The sequence below is a fragment of the Solea solea genome, chromosome 10 (assembly GCF_958295425.1).
Source record: "Solea solea chromosome 10, fSolSol10.1, whole genome shotgun sequence".
NCBI classification, from domain to species: domain Eukaryota; kingdom Metazoa; phylum Chordata; class Actinopteri; order Pleuronectiformes; family Soleidae; genus Solea; species Solea solea.
This window is the reverse complement of record NC_081143.1, coordinates 22605683-22627116: the sequence shown is the minus strand read 5'-3', so window position 1 is coordinate 22627116 and position 21434 is coordinate 22605683. Positions and strand designations below refer to the sequence as shown.

At 41.9% G+C, this 21434-nt stretch overlaps 1 protein-coding gene across 1 annotated transcript in view; it reads right to left on the bottom strand.

The window, feature by feature from the left end:
* cnnm2b (cyclin and CBS domain divalent metal cation transport mediator 2b) overlaps positions 1-20268 on the bottom strand; it is a 44024-nt gene extending 23756 nt beyond the window's left edge. Inside the window, exon 1 of the mRNA XM_058641474.1 lies at positions 18452-20268. Within this exon, the coding sequence (XP_058497457.1) occupies positions 18452-19934 (1483 nt within the window). The 5' untranslated portion in view covers positions 19935-20268. The remainder of the gene's footprint in view (positions 1-18451) is intronic.
* Between the last annotated feature and the right edge of the window lie 1166 nt (positions 20269-21434).

Below are 21434 nucleotides of genomic sequence, written 5' to 3'. Positions count from 1 at the left end.
CTTTATTTTAGTTCTTGGCAGAGTGGATTAGATTAGCAGATTAGAGTAGATGCAGACTAAAGCAGATTAATTTCTTTGTGAAAAGAAACTCCATCAACCACTCTGGTGTTTGTGTTCACTCACTGATGCTTTCGGTCACTTCACCCTGAATGGCTTTTGAGTCAAACAATACAGCGAGCATGATATGGACTAATCAAGATAACACAGAGACGTTAAGTCTGCTCACAGTTTCTAACCATCATTAAGAGGCCTTGGTCACAAGATCACTCTGCTGCTACTAGCCAGTGGTGTTTCACTACACACACAGAGACATACAGTACAGCTACACACACTCACACTGCTGGAATGGCATTGTTGTTCATTCAGAGAAGCAGCTTGCTGTCGTAGCTGGCTGCGCTTGTTTTTGAAAGGTCCCCTGGGTGGAGATTCCTCTGGGCCTCAGTCATAAGGAGAGGCATCAATGGGAAACCAGAGGGGATAAATGAATGGGCCTGTGGTCAGGTGCTGCTCTGTTATGAGAGTGTTGCAACTGCTGAATGGTGAGCACATCATACTGTATAACAATGACAAGAACTGGGGGTGTTTCAAATAACAAAAACATAATCATTGTGTTTGTTTCAACTTCTACATTTCTGTAGTGTTTTCATACATGAAAACTCATAGAACCAATGGACCTGGTCACAATACAGTAGATAATATCTAATACTAGCAACACATGTGACTGAGAAGCCCGCCGTCTTTATCTTGTCCCATTTTGCCCCTAATGTAATTGGTATTGGTAATATAAAGAGTTCCAATGTTCTGTAAATTTCTCTGTGTAAAACCTGAAGCAACAGTGACACCAAGAACAGAAAGTCAGAAAACAGAAACTGCAGTTTGTTGGCACTTGGGATGAAGTGCCTGGTGTTTGCACATCACATCTAATAATTGTCACTTTAAAGTATGTGTGTGCTACTACAATCCTCTAACAGGGAACTATCCCATCAATTAGTTATAGCAGAAATGTAATATGTTAGGAAATGCACTTGATCCTCTGCTTATTTACAAGAGGAAACATTGAAATAACAATATGTTGGAGTCATTAAATATCAATACAGTGATGTGACATGATCATTTCAGAGAGATTCTAATACACTAATGCCACTATTCTGTCTTCTTCCGTATTCTGTTGAACTTAAAGGGCCACTTCACCCATTTACTAATTACCAGGGATAAATGTCTTATTGATCAGTGGACAGTGGATCTGAGATAGATGGCTCATGCCCACAACAACATAGGAAGTTGGGATTGAAGGAAAGAAATAAAACTGACAAAAAAAAGTCGACGTCAAAGTCACTCTTCACTGTGTTTCTCTCAATTACAACACATTTTAGTAAAGAGTAAAAGATCTGAAAAACTGGTCAAATTAAATCCAGCTCTGTATTAGAATGTGAATTCAACAAACATAGCAGCATCGTACGGATTTTACGTCCATAGTTATACACGTCTATACACTCAAAAATGGGTGAAACAGCCCTTTTCTTATTGCCTATTTTAATGTACTTATTCCCAGAGACTGGGTCAGCACAGGGACACAGGAGATTTTTCTTCAAAGCAAATCTGCTGAATGTAACCCTGCCTTTTTATTCAAGACTTATTCAATAAATAACATGTTAATAAAATAAGGTTTTGATTCATTCAAGAAACATACGTCTTTTTACGTACTGAAAATGACAAAAAAGCAATCATTACCATCTTCAAAAAGCCAGTACACAAACAAAACGTCGGGAAAACACTATTTTAACGAGCTTGGTGGCTTTATTAATTATTGTTAGGGAGAGATTAGATTAGATTTGACTTTATTGATCCCACACTGGGTAAATAATTCACTTGTCACAGCAGCACAAGTGAAGAGGGTCAGGTGGACGTGAAGTGAAAGGAATATAAAAAAAAGCAAGAAAATATGCTATAAATTAAGCAACACAATTAGTCAAATATTATAATATAGTACACATATACTTATATATTTATATAGTCTATGAAAATGAAAGATATACTAGTTTCCATGTAGATGAAATCTGTCTTTTCCCTCTCTGATCTCACACCTATGAGGAATTAGCAGGTGTAATTCATGAGGACGGATTACCGCATTACCAAAAGTGTAAACCATGGATGAAAAGCATTTGTACTCTACATCATACAAACATTCTGAATAATATGGAGAGTGGGCGGCTGATTCTGACAGCTGACCTTCCTCGTACAAACCCACACTTGACCGCGAGCAGAGCATTCAAGTGCTCTTTTTGAATTTCCAAAGGAGGAGGGTTGAGGTTAGAGCTGCAACTAACGATTATTTTTAAAATCGATTAATCTGTCGTAATCTTTTGGTCCATAAAATATCAGAAAACGTTAAAAAAAATGTTGATCAGTGTTTGTCAAACCTGGAAATAATGAGGTTCTCGAATGATTCACTTTTAATGATTTCATTGTTATATGGAGCAAAGAAACAAAGTAAATATTCACATTTAAGAAGGTGGAACAATCAGAAATCTTTCCATCCAACAACACGTAAGAGCAACAGGTCGTGCACAGCTCCACGTCTCTGTGCAGCTCTGTCCCATGTGTCACATAACTATTCACTTTAAATCGCTAATACATTGTGAAAGGTGAACACGTTCTAACTGCTGTTCATGCAACTTAAGCTAAGGTTTCATGTGGATCCAGTCACAGCCAACGATAAAACAATGAAGTTAATAATTCACTATAACAAAGACGTCTACATGGAGAAAAGTGAAATTCTCGTTGCATTTGTATATAAGCTGAATAAAAATCCTATGAGAGTCAGTTACCTGCAGATTTTGTTTTGTTTCCGTGCAGTAAGCACTTCATCGTTCATCATTTTTGAAGCGAGGATATACAGTATGAGCACTGCATTTCCCCCTTACAAGCCCATATTATTAAATGTCTGAAAATTAGGTTTGGTAACATGATTTGTACCAACAAACCTCAGGAGGAATGTAGGCAATGTCAACAAAATCAACATGAACAGCTCCCTCACAAAGTCATCGACGCACTAGCCACAAAAGCAGGAAGCTCGTTTAACACCTGAAAACACACAGAGTAATCAGAGCTTTAAAACTCATAATTAATGCCTCGATAAAAACAATTAGCTGCTCTGAAATCCTTAAAGCTAGAATGAGCTAAGTACTCTGTTAAAAAAAAAGAAAGCTGCTGTGCTTTGTACAATAGGCTTTGAGAATGTGAAACCTGCAAAACTGTGCTGCGTTGTTTTGTTTTTGACAGTACGCATGGATAGTGATTCCATTTAAAAACATAATCACCTGTACACCTGCAGTCCGTACTACCGCAGCGTTTTTTTGAACCCTAAGTTGAGAAGTTTACATGGTCCCGGCGCGCCTCGCCTCCGCTCGACTCTACGCGCTTTTGGTTGGTTTTCCATTTTAATATAGTACCTCCTCAACGTGGGCGGAGTCCAGATTCTGAAATACACCAGACTCCTCTGTTAAATATTGAGATTTTAGACATTTCCTTGCTTGGAGATGAACGCAAGTTTTCAAGTCTTTTTAAATGATCTACAGTTCGGCATTGATTCTTGTGTCGGACCTCTCTTCCTGTGACGGCACTCTGACCAATCAGTGGCCGGCACTCTGACCAATCAGTGGCCGGCAGTCTGACGACGTCACGCATAGTATCAGTGCAGCTCGCTTGGAACCTCACCAGAGCAGGTACTAAAAAAGCGTCACGACTTGGGAAACTTGGTCAGAAGTTACCTGACTAAAGAAGAGGGAGTTTACAGTTGGATAATGGAGGAGAAAGCTATGTTAAAAGATGCCCCATCCATGTTCAATACATAGACTTTATGCACTCTGTTGTCTATGTTGTGAATAAATAGAGAAATCCTGCACTGATGTTTCACAGACGTTTTCTTCAGTCAAACAGATAGCACGATGTGTCTTTTGTCTTCTGATTGGCCAACAAGGCTTTTCGGGTTATGTTATATCGCCACCTGTTGACCTGGCATGCTTTTGCAACACTTTTTTGTGTTTTTTTGTGGATTTTTTTACCTTTTCGTGTGGACAGGACCTTAATAAGCAAAGTTATTGTCCAGCCCTAATTTTTTTTACAAGAGACTTTGTACCATTACTCATAAAGTCACATTTTGATTTCCCCAAAGGATATTTTTTTTCTATTTTGATGCCTGTCTCCAATCACCATCTGTGATGGCAGAAAACAGGACAGGAATATCAATTCAAGCTGGGGGTCAGCTGCAGATGGGGTTAAGTCTTGGAGGCTGGTGGGTCAGCTGGAGCAGTGGCAGGGGCCTGCAGCCCATAGTGGGGCTCTACTAGCAGCCCCCCCCCCCCCCAACCCTTGCTTTTAGTTGGGAGACACCAAAGAAGAGAAAAGGGGTGGACATACCATGAGAACTGGATGACCTAAATTGCATCTGTGCATTTAGAAGCAAACAAATACACTGGTCTGGTTTCCAGTGAATTTTGACACAAGGACAGATTTCTTCTTTCCTTGTTTACATGTTCATAACACAAGCCTTGTCTGTGTCACGTGTAAGAGCAATGTTTGATTTTGATCTATTTTTAACAGGCTGTACTTAAAGTGTGATAAGTGGAACTAAGTGGTGATTTACTATCGTTGGTTAATGGATTTCTTTGCTCTTTCACTCTGTAAAAAAATGCTAACAATGAACTGAAAGTTCTGATATAGGGTATAGGGCTGAAACAATTACTCGATTATTAATCACTTACTAAATGAATTAATTAATCGGTTTGGGTGCTTGTTAAATAATTAAAACAATTTGTCGGATTTTTCAGCTTCTTAAATGTGAATATTTTCTGTTTTCTTTGCTCCTTTGAGCAAAGTTTGAGGAACACTGATCAACATTTTATGGACCAAACAACTAATCGATCAATTGAGAAAATAATCCACAGATTAAACGAGTTGCAGCCCTATCCGGGTATTTTTACTGCAAGTCTTCTTGGTGCCAAGTGGGGTGAATTTTTCATGGATTTCCCCACTGACATTACTTTGGCACTGTGGGGCATGAAATGATCACATGCACTTTTGAAAATGACACTTCACGGACCATTAGCTTTTGCTAATAAATGCTTACGTGTGGCTGGGGCCAAATTTAGCAGAAATCAAAATGGTGGTGTGAGAATATTCCAAAATGTGCCCAAAAATGACCTTCATTAGTTTCCCACGGGCATTTAAAATCCATTGACTTGTTTAATATTTAAATCCTAAGGCATCCTTTAAGCACGAGTGTAAGGTTGGTCGTTTTATTCATCATTATTAATGTGTTTTACATGGTCAGCTGAAATGAAACGCGGCCGCTGAAGACTCCCAAAAAGCAAGCGCCATCAGCTGATTGTAAAAAAGCACTGGTGTCTTTCGGGCCTGTGAAGGGCCCGTCTTGGGCTTTTCCTCCTGCCAGTAAATGGAGAGACGGACAGTGTGCCCGGTGTTATCAATGAAGCCAGCCTCTTGGCTCTCCAAAAAGTGCAGCTTGGAAGACGTCCACGGCAGGGCATTAGGCCTGGAGGTTTGTGTCGTTTGTAATTTATAACACCGAGGGAAATGGGCAACAGGACAATATGGAGAGAAGAAGGAGAGAGGGGAATGTGGGAGGAGGGGGATGGGACTTGCTGCACAAGCAAGTGGCTCTGCCTCTCCGAGTGTGCTGCACAGAGCCTGGTTACCAGGCTGACCAAGCTGGAGGGCTTTCTGTCCCTCTGTGAGGAACAGGCTGAATGGGCCCTATTTTTTTCAGCTTTTTTTTTGCTCAAGTCCGTGTGGAACATAAACTACATACAGTCCCATACATACAAGTACTGTAAGAGCACATGCAGAGTAAACTTAAAGAGGGAAGGATTTAATGTGCTAAACAGCCAACCATTCACACTGTACGTGTTAAACAACAGCCACGGGCAGCTTTAGTGTGCATCAGAGACTAGAAGGATGTCCAAGAGCTACTAGTTAATCAATGTTTATAGCATTCATAAAGAAAAACCCTCGCTCCCTTCGTGTCTCGTTGTGTACTCTACCTCTGGAGCTCAATAACTTCACCACTGCCACACTTACTGTGTGAAAAATGGGCCCAATTTTCAGCGTGAACCCCCCCAGATGGATCCTCACAAATTAGCAGATACCTCTGCTAATGAGACATCATAATCAGCACATCATCATTTTTCTCCATATAATTGTCATACAGCGACACTAATGGCTGCAATTTCCCTTCATTTCATCGGAATGACATAATGCAGAACGCCCAAATGACCACGATAATATCTTAAAGACATAACTGCAGTGAAAATAAACATATCGAAGACACTTCCTCCTCACCACAGACACAAAGAACATGGCTTATAATATAACTTGTTGCATTTGCTTTAGACAGATGGGATCGACCATTAGGGCTGCAAGAACTAAAGCTCAGTCGTGAGTTCTTATCTCGCTGGACTTATCAGCAGACTTTGATGCAATGAACTACTTCACCTCACACAAGTGTTTGCTAATGGTATTCTCCAATATGACCGTCTTAAGTGACGTTTTTGGTTTGAATCCTATCTCAGTGATTTATCTCATTAACTCCCCACTGGGAGGCCACTAGGTTTGTTTCTGGGCCCTTTCTTTTTGCAAAATACACAGGTTCATATGATTCCACTACTTACATGACTTACTCATGCTGATACACTCTACTCTAATAGCCTTTAGCTTTGATTACGGCACTCATTTGTCTGTGGCAGTGTTTTCGATAAGCTTCTGCAATGTCACAAGATTTATTTCTGTCCACTGTTGCATTCATTTTTCACCAAGATCTTGTATTGATGATGGGAGAGTCAGACCACTGCACAAAGCCTTCTCCAGCACATCCCAAAGATTCTTAACGGGGTTAAGGTCTGGACTGGAAGGTGGTGAAAATTATGTCTCATGCTCCCTGAACCACTCTTTCACAATTTGAGCCCAATGAATCCTGGCATTGTCGTCTTGGAATATGCCCGTGCCATCAGGGAAACAAAAATCCATTGATGGAATAATCTGGTCATTCAGTATATTCAGGTAGTCAGCTGACCTCATTCTTTGGGCACATGATGTTGCTGAACCTAGACCTGACCAACTGCCAAGACTACCAACAATAAACGACTACTGTAAATAGGTGGTGACAATTTTTGTTGGCCAGGCAGTGTATCACCCAAGATACCTGTGATCCCTGCCACATGAAATCAAGGACTATGCGTGATTTCTAGCTTGCATCTCAGACAAATCCACTCAGATGAAAGGGAAGTATAGATCACATACTGTCATTCTGCTTCTTCTGGCTCTGCACCGATCGATCCACGAGGATACATTACAATCACAGAAACAGAGAACAACAGATCAAACCATGTCCAAAAAATCTCCAAACACAAGACGAAGATGACAACAAGGACCACGAGGATAAGGACAGTGAATGCCAGCGCGAGACAGAGGCGGGACTATGACATGATTGTTTTCAGGGCCCCTTAAACTACCAATAAAGTGGCAGCTTTTTGCAAACACAATCCATCCATCCACCTAAATAGTACTAAAGAAGAGGAAAATACTCAAATAGTTTGCCAAAAAAAAGTGATCAGAAGGGATTATAAACGCTGCCGTTTGCTTGTAGCCTCCACCGAGAACGATCAGCCAAATAGACAGTAAGGTGAATTTAGAAAAAAGTGTCTCAAAACATATTTGTTTCCATACCTGAGCATAGCCTATGTATTTATTTCCAGACAATCCTGCCGTTTGGTTATGATCTATACATGTATAGATATGTAAATCGTTTGGAGGACAAAATGCCAATATGATAAAAAAACTTTTTTTGTGTGGACGGCCTCTCAGTGTAGCTTTGATCTCTCTCTGCATATAAAGGCAGTCACAGCACAGACAGTGAAAGGAGTGTTCCCTCACAGTGAAAGGAAAATTATATCAGAGCAGGAATATCCTTCTCTGTGACAAACTCTTGAGGATTCATCATTACTAAGTGCGTCTCCTGTACTACCACCTCTTAGTAACAAAGGTATGCCTTTGTTCTTAGAGACTGTATATAAATAAGTCAAATGGGTACATTGACCTCATCTCAACATAAGGACATGATAAGGAATTAGATTTGTGTAAACACTTTTTAAGACGCAAGCATTCAAATATATTGTATTTTATTTGTTTGAAAATACACTTCTTGTTTGCAATGATCGGAATTTTGTTTGCTCCGACTCGTTCCCCAAGTTTTCCCCAGTCGTCATCTGACAATTATTTTGTCGGAGTTTCAGGCGGACAGCGACTCCAAGCCTGTGGCTACTTCCGGTCCACTGAGCTGTCTCTCCAAAACTCAGTAGCCAATCAGTAGGCAGCTTCTTAAGGCCCGCCCATGGTAAGAATCGCAAACAAAAACCCACGACGCAAAGACCAAGTGAAGGAGCACAAACCAAAAGTGTATTTTCAAACAGATAAAATACAATATTTTTGAATGATTAAAACGATTTGCAATTTGTTTTTGATGTTCTCAGTGTTGATTAAAAAAGTGCTAAATTAACTTTAAATGCATTTCACTCACATACGCTTATTTGGTACTTGTTAAAACTGAAAACTCACACTAAAAATTCATGGTCTTCAAATCTTTTTTTGTGCTTCACACGAGCTGTGAGGGTAACATAATATATAATTATGCAGCGTGAATGCCCCGTTAACACCTCGCCATTTCATAAACAGGTCCAGTTTTTGGGAAACAGCTTATTAAAAGGAACGTGGGGGCGGCTACATTCTCGATTGTGTAATAACACATTTTGCTCAGGAGTGCATGGCTACAGATCCTAGGCAACATGTGCTGGAAGCAGACTCGGCTCCTTAACTACATACACAACACAAAACTAGAAGAGCCTTTCGACCATCGACAGGGGCTACCAGAAATTAAATGAGTCACTAACTTGAGAACAACAAATGCTGTAGAAAAAGCACATACAGTAATCACTGGACACAATAGATTACAGTGTTGTGCCCACATGACACAGAAATAATAAAATAATATCTCAATGCCTGTTACTGTTATGCTGTGAATCCATGCTGCTCGTGCCCATAAAAGCCCATTATCACTCGTATATAAAAAGCCCTCAGATCCAGTACATGAAAGTTTCATACATCTACAGTACAGCAGTGCAGAGAGTGGCAAGAGGGCAAGATCACAGAGGTTTGAGATGAAAAGAAAATCCACAGTCTTCTCTTCAAAGTGCCATTTCATAACTGTAGCATTTTCCTTTCTGTCGCACCTTTTGTTGGTTGTGCACAGGTTTGCCAAGTGGGGCAAATTTGGAGGCCGGAGCATTTTTCAACTCGTGCCAAATAAACTGTAGTTAGCCGACACTGATACGATTGTTTCTACGGTGAGCAACAAAAGCCGAAGTTGTAGGGCAGCTCGGCATAGCCTACGCACGCAGTGCTTGAAGGGGGGGAAATATAAGCGCCAGTATCCTGATGAAAGAACTATATTAGTTATATTAAAATAACTTAAGACTGGACTTCCATTTAGATTAGGGGTGTCAAACTCACTTACATACAGCGAAATTTGATCTCTAGTCCGCCGATCAGTAAAATAACAGCATAATAACCAATAAACAAAAAGAACTCCCAATTTTTTCCTTTGTTGTACAAAACTCATTATGAACAACCTGACATTTCCTAAGAAGAATATTAATTGACCATTTACAGTGGATCCACAAACGGACACAACATTCAGTCACAGGTATCTGGAACTGAAAAATATAGTATTTCACATTATGATTAGATTCTTATCATAGTGTGAAATTACCGGAGGGCCGGATTGGACCCTCCGGTGGGTCAGTTCTGGACCCGCCTGATTAAGATTATCCTTAACATTTCCAACAATGATTTGAAATTCAAGCACGTTGTCTATTGTCATGTTTATTTTATTTGATATGCTGTTTAATAGATATTGTTTTACTAGAAACAAACACTAGACCTTCGGTGCCACGTTTTACCTATTCTCTTCACGATTCACAAGCTTGGATGGAAAATCAGCAGACACACTGTGTGTTCCACTCATATTATGGAGCAACAGAAAGAAAACAAATGTAAAGAAAAGTCATAAAGCCAGATCAGACAGGCTTTGGTAGTGTACCTAAATTCACACTCTGCAACTGTTGTACTAATCGGGTCTTAAAGGCCTACTCCATGTTGTACCAGAATCTGAAGAATGTAGGCCAATTCAAAAGCCAGTCTTTAAACACAACAAACACAAGAGTTCAACGCAGACGACGTCCAAATCACCAAAAGTCAAAAGCACATTTTCATTCTTTTTGCGTGTCACTCTGAAAATGAGCTGCTATCTGTGGGTTAACGTGATTTATGACATTTCTCTATAATAACCATCTCCTCGTGTCACTATGATCAGCACAAGCCTCCTGAAGTTAATGTTACTGTGATACAGAGTAAGAATTAATCACTGTCGCCAATTGTACACAACTATACACAACACAGCTCTGCATCAAACAGCTGCAGACAAACAGATGTAATATATGTAAGAAAAAGACAAAAACGTGACAAAATACACAAATTGATTGATATTGGGCTTTTTTTTGGATGAATGTTAGACATTAAATATTGATTTTAGCTCCTGAGTGAAACAAATCTGGTAATTCTAAGTTATATCAAAGTGTGTGTTGTGCAATGGTTAAATAATATACTGTATAATTTAGGGCTGAAATATTTTGAATAAATATCTAATTGCGACAGGATATGACAGGAATTGCGATATGATTGGCGATATCAGAGGGAATGGTAATTTTTACATCATTATTCTCATTTTCATTCGAAAAACATATTTAAAAACAATTACTGTGTGATATTTGTGCAGATCTGTGAGAAACAAAGATGTTCTCTTCAGTCTATAGAATATGATGTGAGGCAATAATTCATCTAAAATGATATTTTGACAAACATGTGGGCACTCTGGCAAATATTGCCCCTCCCTGTATTGCGGTTTCGATTAAATTTCGATTAATCGTTCAGCCCTAATATGAATGTACAGTATATTGACATTTTGTTGTATTGCTTTAGAGGAAAATTTGATTGGAATAATTACTGTCATTAACTCATCAGTACATTTAGTAACCAGCTAGTGAATCTCCTGGGCTTTAAATGAGGCTCAACGTTGATTTAGGTTCGTCAAGAGTAATTATTCTCATTACTGATGAATCTGTTAAATTGATTATTTTCTGGATTTTCCATTAGTTATTTGGTCTATAAAATATATTTGGATAAATGACCATCAGCGTTTCCCAAACCTCAACAATGTCATTCAGTATCTCTGATTTCTTTTTTATATAAAAACTGTATACTGTTATACTGTAAATGTAACTATAAATATTCTTATGCAAGGAACTCAAAGAAATCCAACCAATGAATTACTTACTTCATTGCAGCCCTTGTAAGGCGGCAGGATAAATGATTCCAAATATGTTGCTTCACATATGCGTCATGTGCACATTGGACATTATATTTGTACATTCACTCAACACAACAACTTTACAGGTTGATAATATCTCCTTGTTGGCTCCACTGACCCAGCACAATGAACCAAAACTTTTAAAGAACACACTGTATCATGAGTCTGTGACTAAGACAACAACATGTTCACTTCCAGAGAGAGACAACAAAACTGTGAAGCTCTGCTTTGGAGGAACGGCTGCGCGGCGGTGGTGTAAATTATTCATGATTTTGAGTGAACACGTTCAAACATGCAAAACATCTTGTGTTCACCATACAACAGGTTGCTACAACAGCAGGGTTTTTCATCCTTCTATAAAGCGCTGCCAAAGTCTCGTTCAGTGCCAGTCAACAAGTGCAAAATTTAAATGCAATGCAGGCTTGTAAATGACTGAAAATAAAGTATGTGTAAGTGTGTAATGCAGGACAGGTAATATCCTCCTTTTAAAATGTGTTAAAATGCTGTGTTTTGGAAGAGCTTTTGTATTAAAATGAGATTCCCTGCTTGAGAAAATCTACTCCTAATGCTGCCTGTAAGTATTAAGTATCGTGCAAACAGGCGACTTTGATTCGAGGTCATTAGTTCTGATAAAGTGAGCGGCTGGCGGGAGAAGTCCGAGTTCAAAGGGGTGACCCTCATCAAGAAACATTAAGTCCTCTTACCAACATGACGCCATTTTCATCCCAACACTTGTTGCAGTGTTGTTTCCAGCGAGGGTTACCAGGCAAACACTCCAACACGCAGTCTCTACACATTTTTGCTATGATACGCTCCACAAAAACATGCAACCCAGAGAGAATAACAAAAACCACCTGAAGCAAAACACAAAACTGCTCAAAGGCCATCACTTTAAGACGGAATACAGCGCAAACGGCCCGTTAAGGACGGGGGAATCTGAATTAAGCATAGATTGGCCTATTTTTCAACAGTCAGGAAAGTAGTTCAAGACGACCTCCTAGTCTCTGGGGCTCACTACTGCCACTCACAGGTCCGTATAGGACACGGCTCATGGGGCTTCATTGCAAACTATACTATTAGGGGTAACAGCTCTCGGGGGCCCATTGGGTTATTTATGTTTATGTAAGGGGGGGTGGATGTCACGGTGGTGAGCTGCATATTACGGGGCTATATGGTGGTCTTGAAAATTTACCCGGGGGCACCCCCTTTTCTTTGCATTTGCTTGGTATGCCTGTCCTGTCGGTGCCCTGTTGTGTGAGTCAGGGATGAGATTAGCATAAACACAACAGCTTTAAAGCAGCTACACAGAATGTTAGAAATGTATTATAATAAGATATAAATTGACCATGATGTCCATCCATTTTCTACCGCTGTATCCTCCACAGGAGGGTTGCCGGGGGCACTGTGCCAACCTCAGCTGACATTGGGACGAGAGGCGGGGTCACACCCGGGACAGTTCGCCAGTCCATGACCATGATATGACAGCAGAAATTAAGGACACTTAAAATTTTAATTCTGGCTTCATTGATAACAGTGTTGCAGCCATTTTATTGACGCAAACCACTGTTTTGGTAGGTTGTGTCACCTACTGCCACCCACCTGACAACACGGCACGTAGCACTTCAACACACAGGATGACAGCAGAGTGACCAAAGAGTGTCACAAATGCTGAAAATGAGAAAATTAGCAAAGATAAAGTGCCTCACTACCCCTCTCAAAAATATCTCAACCACAAGTGAAGTGGAGAGGACGTTGACGGCAGAAGTTGACAGAAGTGTGGATACTTTTCTCCCACACAAGGAAGTCACATGGGGAAAACAAACAAGTTTAACTAACTAACAAACTGACTAACTAACTCAATCTGGCAGTACTTGGCTAAACCGGTTTGACTGTACTTGGTTTGGTATCGGGCACACACTTTGTCTGCCAATATTAAACAAACACAATGTTTTACAGGCTGTTATTGTCTCTCGTTGTCTGCTCTCATCACTTTAAACATCTAAAGTCGCTGTTGTACATGTTTAACAAGAATCACCTTTAAAAGATGACAGACAGATACATAGAGAGATAGATTTATTAAGATAGGATAAATATTTTTGTGAAAAACCATGAGGTGCTGGAGAAACGCAGGAAGATGCAGGCTTCCCCATGTAAATCACTAGGACTGTATGCTGTCCTATGCTACACAGCATTTTCAAGTCCTCTTGTAAAATATTAACAATTTTTTCCCCTTCACGATTATTCAGATAATAGAAATTCACCACGATCAACCTAATGTGAGTGCTCTTTAAGGTGATGCGCGATTATATCATATTATACTGTCCTCTTATCCCTAGTACACACACACACACACACACACACACACACACACAGATAAGAAGAACTGCTTCCCCTGGGTCACACCCCACTTCCCCCTCCTGGACTCCCAGATTCAAGTTAGGCAAGTGGCCTGCCCTCCCTGGGGGGCAGAGAGCACGGTGTACTCTCTGAGAGCACAATGACTCCCTTCCTCCTCCTCCTCCTCCTCCTCCTCCTCCTCCTCTCACAAGGCTGGTTACACTGCATGTGAGTCAGGGAACAACTTTCACTTTCAGGAATATCACACACGTTACTTCAGATTCCTGTTTCTGACTCACATAGCACACACACTGACCCACTCATTAAGCGGGAAACCTGCAGCTTAACAAGCAGCCCGCTGCATGACAGTAATTGTTGCAATCGCAGACACTGAGCAATTAATGAAGGGGTCACAAGTTTTCCTGAAGGGTGACTGCCTGAATTAAAAACTCTTGCATCCAAGGGCCTGGGATCGTGAGCCTTGTAAAACATAAGCAATAGACACTGTAGTGGCGAACGTACACTAGGGTACATTTCTCATATATCCAAGCTCTAAGAATTAACAGTAATATAACGTAACCTAGCGTAAACCTTTTTACACCAGGTCAACAAAGCCACGTTCCTTTCCTTGCAAGAATATTTAATCAAAGGCTTAAGGCCAACGGTTAACTACTGATAATCCTGCATTAATCAATTAAACTATCTCTAACCTAAATTAACTCAATACTGGCTCCTACAGACACAGTAAGTACGGGCAGAGAGCCGACATTTATAAAGTTTGTCTTATGGCAACATTCATTTACTACTATCTCAGTGAATTAAAGACACAATGGCATGTTACACTGATTCCTGTGACACTCGAAAAGAAATATCACAACAGTCTCAGACCTAAGTGAAAGCAAAGCGGTGGCACACGGTGGAGCGTGTGGTTACCACTGTTGCCTCACACCAAGACGTTTGCATCCCAGTTTGGGCGCCTTTCTCATGCTCCTCCCGTATGTGCATGAGTTTAGTCTCTGTGTGTTTGCCGTGTGATGGACCGGCGACATGTCCTGGGTGTAAACCCGCCTTTCGCCCTATGTCAGCTGGGATTGGCACCAGCAGCCCCGAGACCCTCATGTGGAGGATAAAAGTGGTGGACAATGGACGAATGAAAGCAAAGCAAACCTGCTCCAGCACACCCTCCAGTATGAGCTGTGGAGGCTTTTTTTTTCTTTTTTTCATTTTTGTAGCAGACTTCAGACGACTATGCAGCACCACAAGCGGCATCAAATTAATTAACAATGACTTACAATACAAAGCACTTTGAACTGTGTATGCGCTGTGAACAGAGCCAGATTGACAGGAAACTTTGACCCTGCAGGTAGCCCTCCCTGCAACACTTGCTTATGACTTCCACGAGAGGCTAAATAGGCCAATTCCTTCTGGTGCTCAGCCACACTCACATTACACACACACACACACAGACACACACACACTACAACTGGACCTTAGGGATGAAGCATGTGGGCAATGCACTATGAACCTGTCCTGTGTTTGTCTTTTTCATGGCTGGAAACAGAACATGTCCCTCTGTCTTCAATGAACAACACAGACAGCAAAACGTTTAACTTGTGTCAGTCATTGTGTTTATGTGCAAGTTAAAAGTCAGACTTTAGTCAAACTAAAACAATAATTCGGTTTTCTTAATGTCATGTAAACACGTTAAGCAAGTCTTAGGCTGACCTGGATAATGTGATCCATAGTCCGATTACTCCTGCATGTATACGCTTAGTCAGACTGGAGTCGGACTTGGCGTTCGGCACATGCACCAAAATGTTCTCCCCGGTCTTTGATCTGGAAGTTCGCAATTCACTGTTTGTTTTACTGTGACATAAAGGTCAACAGGAAACTGATTCAATACGCACTACGATTGTAGAGAGATACAGCGCCACCTACAGAGGTGGATTCAGACGTACACAGCCAATAAATTCATTTTCTCCTCCACGTGTATACTCGGACCCTGCAAGTTGCCTGTCTTAGTCAGACTACGGCCTTATCTGATTAAACTGTGTATGTAAACGTACTGGGTGATGGAGCTTTTCTTTCTTTATTTTTTTAAATCATCAAAATCTTTTTGCTAACTTTGACGGAACCACTGCACACTGCTGCTGAAAACATCCTAACAGCAAATTTAAACATGTATTACACTCTGAATCCTCCTCCATATCCCAGATGAAGTCAATCGTAAAGGGCAGGTACTTCAAGTGTGTGGGTGAAAAAAAGGTGACATGATTATCGGGACATGCATGAAGGACTGTGTGGAGAAACATCTCTTAAAGCTGATTTCGCGGATGACATTTAACAAAATATAGTTACCGCACCACAACCATGTGACATGACTTGCTCTAAATTGAGGTCAGGTGTCATAGCATAGCGAATCCTATAAGGACAATAAACTTGATTTCAGTATTTTTCATCAAACTATGCTCCTATTGAACAATGAGAGACCGTTTACAGCAGCAGACAGCAGGCAGCTCCTCACTGTCCCCACACAGCAAAGTTTACTTTCACACTCAGAGATGTCATGATCTTCACGAACAAACACACGTCCAGGTTTTAGTTAATCTGCCCGCTTTCTTTCTCCTTGCTTTTTCATGAAAGTAGTGCACCATGTCGCATTGTATTTAGCATGTCTATAGTAAATATAGTTTATTATAATTTCACTAGTGTCCGAAGTGACGTGCCTTTGTTTTATCCAACCACCCCTGTGTTACTTGTACACGATCTGTGATGCCTCAAATGCACTGGAAACAAATTGAGTTGGTAAGAAAAACACTGTGGATCTCAGTGGTAATTATTTTGTATCTCTCACTACAGCGGGGACCATCTTCTGTTATATTGTTATAGTTCTAACATAACAGCGGGACAATACTGTGCAGTAACTGCTTCTTATTACTTGTGTTCCTTGGTAAACTAGTCCACGTCTCTGTAACTAGAGAGCTGTGATGAAAAACAGCCTGAGTATATTATGTAATTCTAATTTGGCATAGAGATCTGCACCTAACTTCTAGTAATGGAGCTCAATGACTGGCATTGACAGCACCCAATAATCCTCTTAAAGGGCCAGTGTGTAAAACGTAGGCAAATTGATTTTCTATTTGGCAGAAATTGAAGATCAAATAATTCTACTTAACCAAACAGAACCTACAGAGGTCACACCATTTTTGGACCGCCATGTTTTTATCTTTTGAGTTTCAACGCAAACTGACATAGGTTCTCCAGCACACTTGGAAGGGAAGGGTGAGGTGAGAGTATTCAGCTACAACATGCAACTTCAACAACACATGTGGCTAAATTTGACACAATGTACTTTCAAAGTAAAAGTGCACAGGATGCATCAATCATGCTTCTTTTTTTTCTCCACCTGGATTCATCAGCTGCTCAACAAGGGCGTCAGAGAACGACTCCTACGAGAGGGAAGAGACCGAATCTACGAGCACTGGCCAGTCAGAGGCTACAGCAGTAGGAGGAGCGGGGGTTGTGGGGGGGGGGGGGGTGGATGAAGAGAACACCAGGTAAACCACGGGCGAGGTAAACATCTTTCTCAAACAACATGCGCATACACAAATACAACACACGGGGGGCTCGAGGGTGTTAGAGGCTGTTATTCATTATCCACACAACTGCATTCCAGGGCTGGGCAGAAGGAGTTATCGCCACCATCACTGAGACGCAAGCACAAGAGAAAGAGAGAGAGAGAGAAAGGCAGAGAGGGATTTAAGCAGGTTCTCAAACAAGATGCCCCCACCTGATAACCTTAGCACTGCCGTTGCACCATTCCCACATGTCCTAATGCATTCACAAATCAGAGAGAGGGAGAGAGGGAGAGCAGGAGGGGGAGAGTGATAATGGTGAATGAATAAGAGGAGGAGAGGAAGAGAGGGAGAGAGAGACCGTGTGAACATTAACAGTGAATGGAAGTGATGGAGAAAGATAAGGACACCTCCTCCTCCTCCTCCCCTTGACAGGAAGTGACCAGTGAGGCTGTGGCAAGTGCACCTCACTACTGATGTGGCTGCCTGAGTGTTTGGCCCAGTGAGAAGTTCCAAAACAACACCGTCCTCCTCACTTTTCTTCATTACACCCTGAATTTAATACATTTTGAAGGAGAGGTGGTTTCCTCCTCCCCCTCCTCCCTCAATTTATACCATGCACTTTAAATCAACTCTATATGCACTCTATATGCTCTATATACTGAACTGTCAGTGTTGTGTATGATTTGCTGCATTGTGTGAACACTGTGTATGTTGTGTTGTGTTGTGTTGTCTGTATGATTGAAAAACATGGTTATAAATAGTCTGACTATGGACTCAGATAAGCAGCCTCTGTTAACTCTGACATGTTTACAAGTGTGTTGTTTATTCATTTTTGACCAACTGACACAACTCAACACAAGAGATGCAGACAGTGTTAAATACTATTACATAACTCATGTGTCTGTGCTGCCTCCTGCATGTGCTGGTGCAATTCAAATTCATATTTGAGAGGGAGAGAGAGTGAGCTGACATTTCAACAACAACACACTTTATGTTGAAATCAATAAGAGGATTAAAAGTGGCTGATCAGCCGCCTCACCTTTCTTGAACTCCTCCAGCATCGCGTCCAGCTTGGTGTCATTGAACACAAAGTGCAGCGGGTGGCTGTAAAACTTAGTGATGGTTTTGAGCGGCGTGCAATCATCCGGGTCCACAAAGGCCAGGTCCTTGACGAAGAGCAGGTCCACTATGTTGGACCGCTCGCCCTCGTAGACCGGGATGCGCGTGTAGCCGCTCTTCATGATCTCGGACATGGTGTTGAAGTCGAGGGTGCCATCGCCCGGGATCATGAAGCAATCTCTCAGCGGCGTCATCACGTCCTCCACGGTCTTAGTCCTTAGCTCCAGCGCGCCCTGGATTATGTTCAGCTCCTCCTTCACCAGGTCGTTGTACGGGTCCGTGACGCGCAGCATCTCCAGAAGCTTCTCCCGGTTGTAGACTGTCCCTATCTCCTGTCCGAGCAGGTAGTCCAGGAGCTTGCTCACCGGGTAGGACGCGGGGAAGGTGAGCAGCATGAAGAACTTGGTGAGGAGGATGGTGTTGGCACCGACGGCCAGGCCGTGTCTGGAGCAGATGGCCTGCGGCACGATCTCACCGAAAATCACTATTCCAATGGTGGACATGACCACCGCGATCAAGCCCGAACCTGCGATGTCATCCAGCAGGATGGTGAGCGTGGTGTTCACCAGCACGTTCCCGAGCAGCAGCGAGCAAAGCAAGTAATTCCCCTGGCTCCGCACCGGTTCGATCTTTTTAGCGTAGGTCTTCTCCCTCTCCGTGCCGCAGTTCTGGACGATCTGCAGCTCCATGGGGTCCAGGGCCATGAGCCCCAGGTTCAAGCCGCTGAACATGCCCGACAGACACAGCAGCATGGAGATGAAGATGACCTGGAGCCAGAACGGCAGCAGAAACTTTTTCTCCTCCACCACTATCACTTTGGTGTCATCCCCGTCGTGGTAGATCCAAGTGTTCTCCGTCCACGGGTCGTGCATCCCGGCCACGGCCGGCGTGGAGGTGGCGATGCAAAGGTAATACGATTTACTCCTCTCCGTCTTTCGCAGAGGTTTGACTTCGATCTCAACTATTCCCGACGTCTTTCGGTTCAGTATGATGTTAGGCAATATGATGATATCTGAAGTCCTAATGCCGCAGGGATGCGAGCCGGACGGCTCCTCCTGACTCTGGTTATCCCCCGAGGAGCTGTCAACGCTCCGGCTCCGCTCGTGCTCCGTGAAGGCGATCTTGGACCAGGTCTCGTTGTTGATGTTCTGGCCGTACACCCGCAGTTTGACCCGGGAGCGCTCACTCACGCGCAGGTAGCCCCTGTCCATGAAGGAAATGTCGTCCGTGTCCTCCAGTCGCAGCCCGATGATGACGGTGGTCTCCTCGGAACCTTCCTTGCCACTTGTCGGGGCGACACAACAGCCCGTGACAGTTAAGAAAATCATCGCTAAAGCTCGGACCCGGTTCAGTGACGCCATTTTTGCAGCAGCAGCGGGCGCTTGGGATAACGGCTCTGCCATATTGATAACCGCTGGCGACCGAGCTCCTGAATGAAACGGGCAGTTAAAACTCAGAGCCAGTCGGAGTCCGCCTTCATCTCCGCCGAGGGTTGCCGCGACTTGCGCATCGGGACCTGCTCGTTCCCACTACGTGTCCGACACTGAGGACTCGCGAGCGCAGGCTTACGGGCCAGCTCGTGCCTCCCCTGATGTCCCCGAGACAGGCGACGGTGGCGACCAATCAGGCGGCGCCGCCGGCCATGGGGCGGGGCCACCGCAGTGCGCTTGGCCAATCACTTTCCAAAACAAGTGCACCTCATGTTAAGAGACAGGACTTTTTTCTAAACATGTATCCCAACTACAGGAGGATTTATCACCGAATCTCGCTCATCAGTTTGTCTTCACATCATTTAACACTGTTTTTTTTAACACATTTACAGAAAATGTGTCTCTTTTTCTCGGAAAGAGTTGATTAAAAACTCTGTTAAATAAAAACACAGCACAAAATCACTTTCTCTCTTCACAAAACTGATTTCCTCCACCAAAACAACACACGTGTCCGGAGGTGCCACTAGAAATGTTGGACCCCATTGATTTATCTTTTCATGATTTTTGCTGTTGTTACTCTACTAAGTAAAAATAAAACGATCAAAACTTGCTCTTGAGGAAAATTCAGTTAACAAACATCAACACACTCCACTTCAAGTTATGTTTACCAGAGGTGGTAAGTAATGAATTACATGTACGTGCCTTATTGAAACTGAGTAGGTTTTTTGTGTTTTTAAAAATTTTAAAAATTTGGAATTTTACTTTTTACTTAAGTTTATATATCAAAACGTAGTATATACAGTATACATATACTATGTTGTAAATCACATCAATTACTAGAAAGTAAAAAAAAAGTAAAAGTTCTTAAAAGTAAGAAAAAATGTTGTCCTGAATCAGTTAAATTAAATAAATTAAATCAAAATTCAGAATTAATTCAATAATAAATAAATTCAATTTGGAAACTTTGGCAGTGAATGATGAGGACAAGTGAATACAGGTGAATTGGTGCTAATTAAGGTTGCTGAGTGAGTGAGAAAGTTAAAGCATTAGTGACCTTTGACCCGTTTTGACTGACTGACTTTTGGTGATTTCCATTGTCGTTGATGTTATTATTCTGCCTTTGTTTGGTCTTTGTGAACAGAAATGTGGTTGTAGTATTATTGGTATGCTGTGTCCTTCACCTAAAAACAGGCTCCGTCAAGCAAGTCAAGAAGTGTTTATAGCTTCTCACTTTTTTTGTGGAGCAGCAGAATTCACTATTACAGCTTTTCGTGGGCACTTCTTTGTTTCCAGTCACACTCCTTGCTTCTCTATGGCAGTAAACTAAGTATTTTTGATTTGTGGACAAAACAAAACCTTTGAGAATGACATCATTTTGACAACTAGTACATTAGTCAAGAAAAAAAGCGACAGGTGTAATGGCAGAGTAGTGTTATGTTTTTTTTTTTTTTTAAAGGAGTTCATTATTAATGA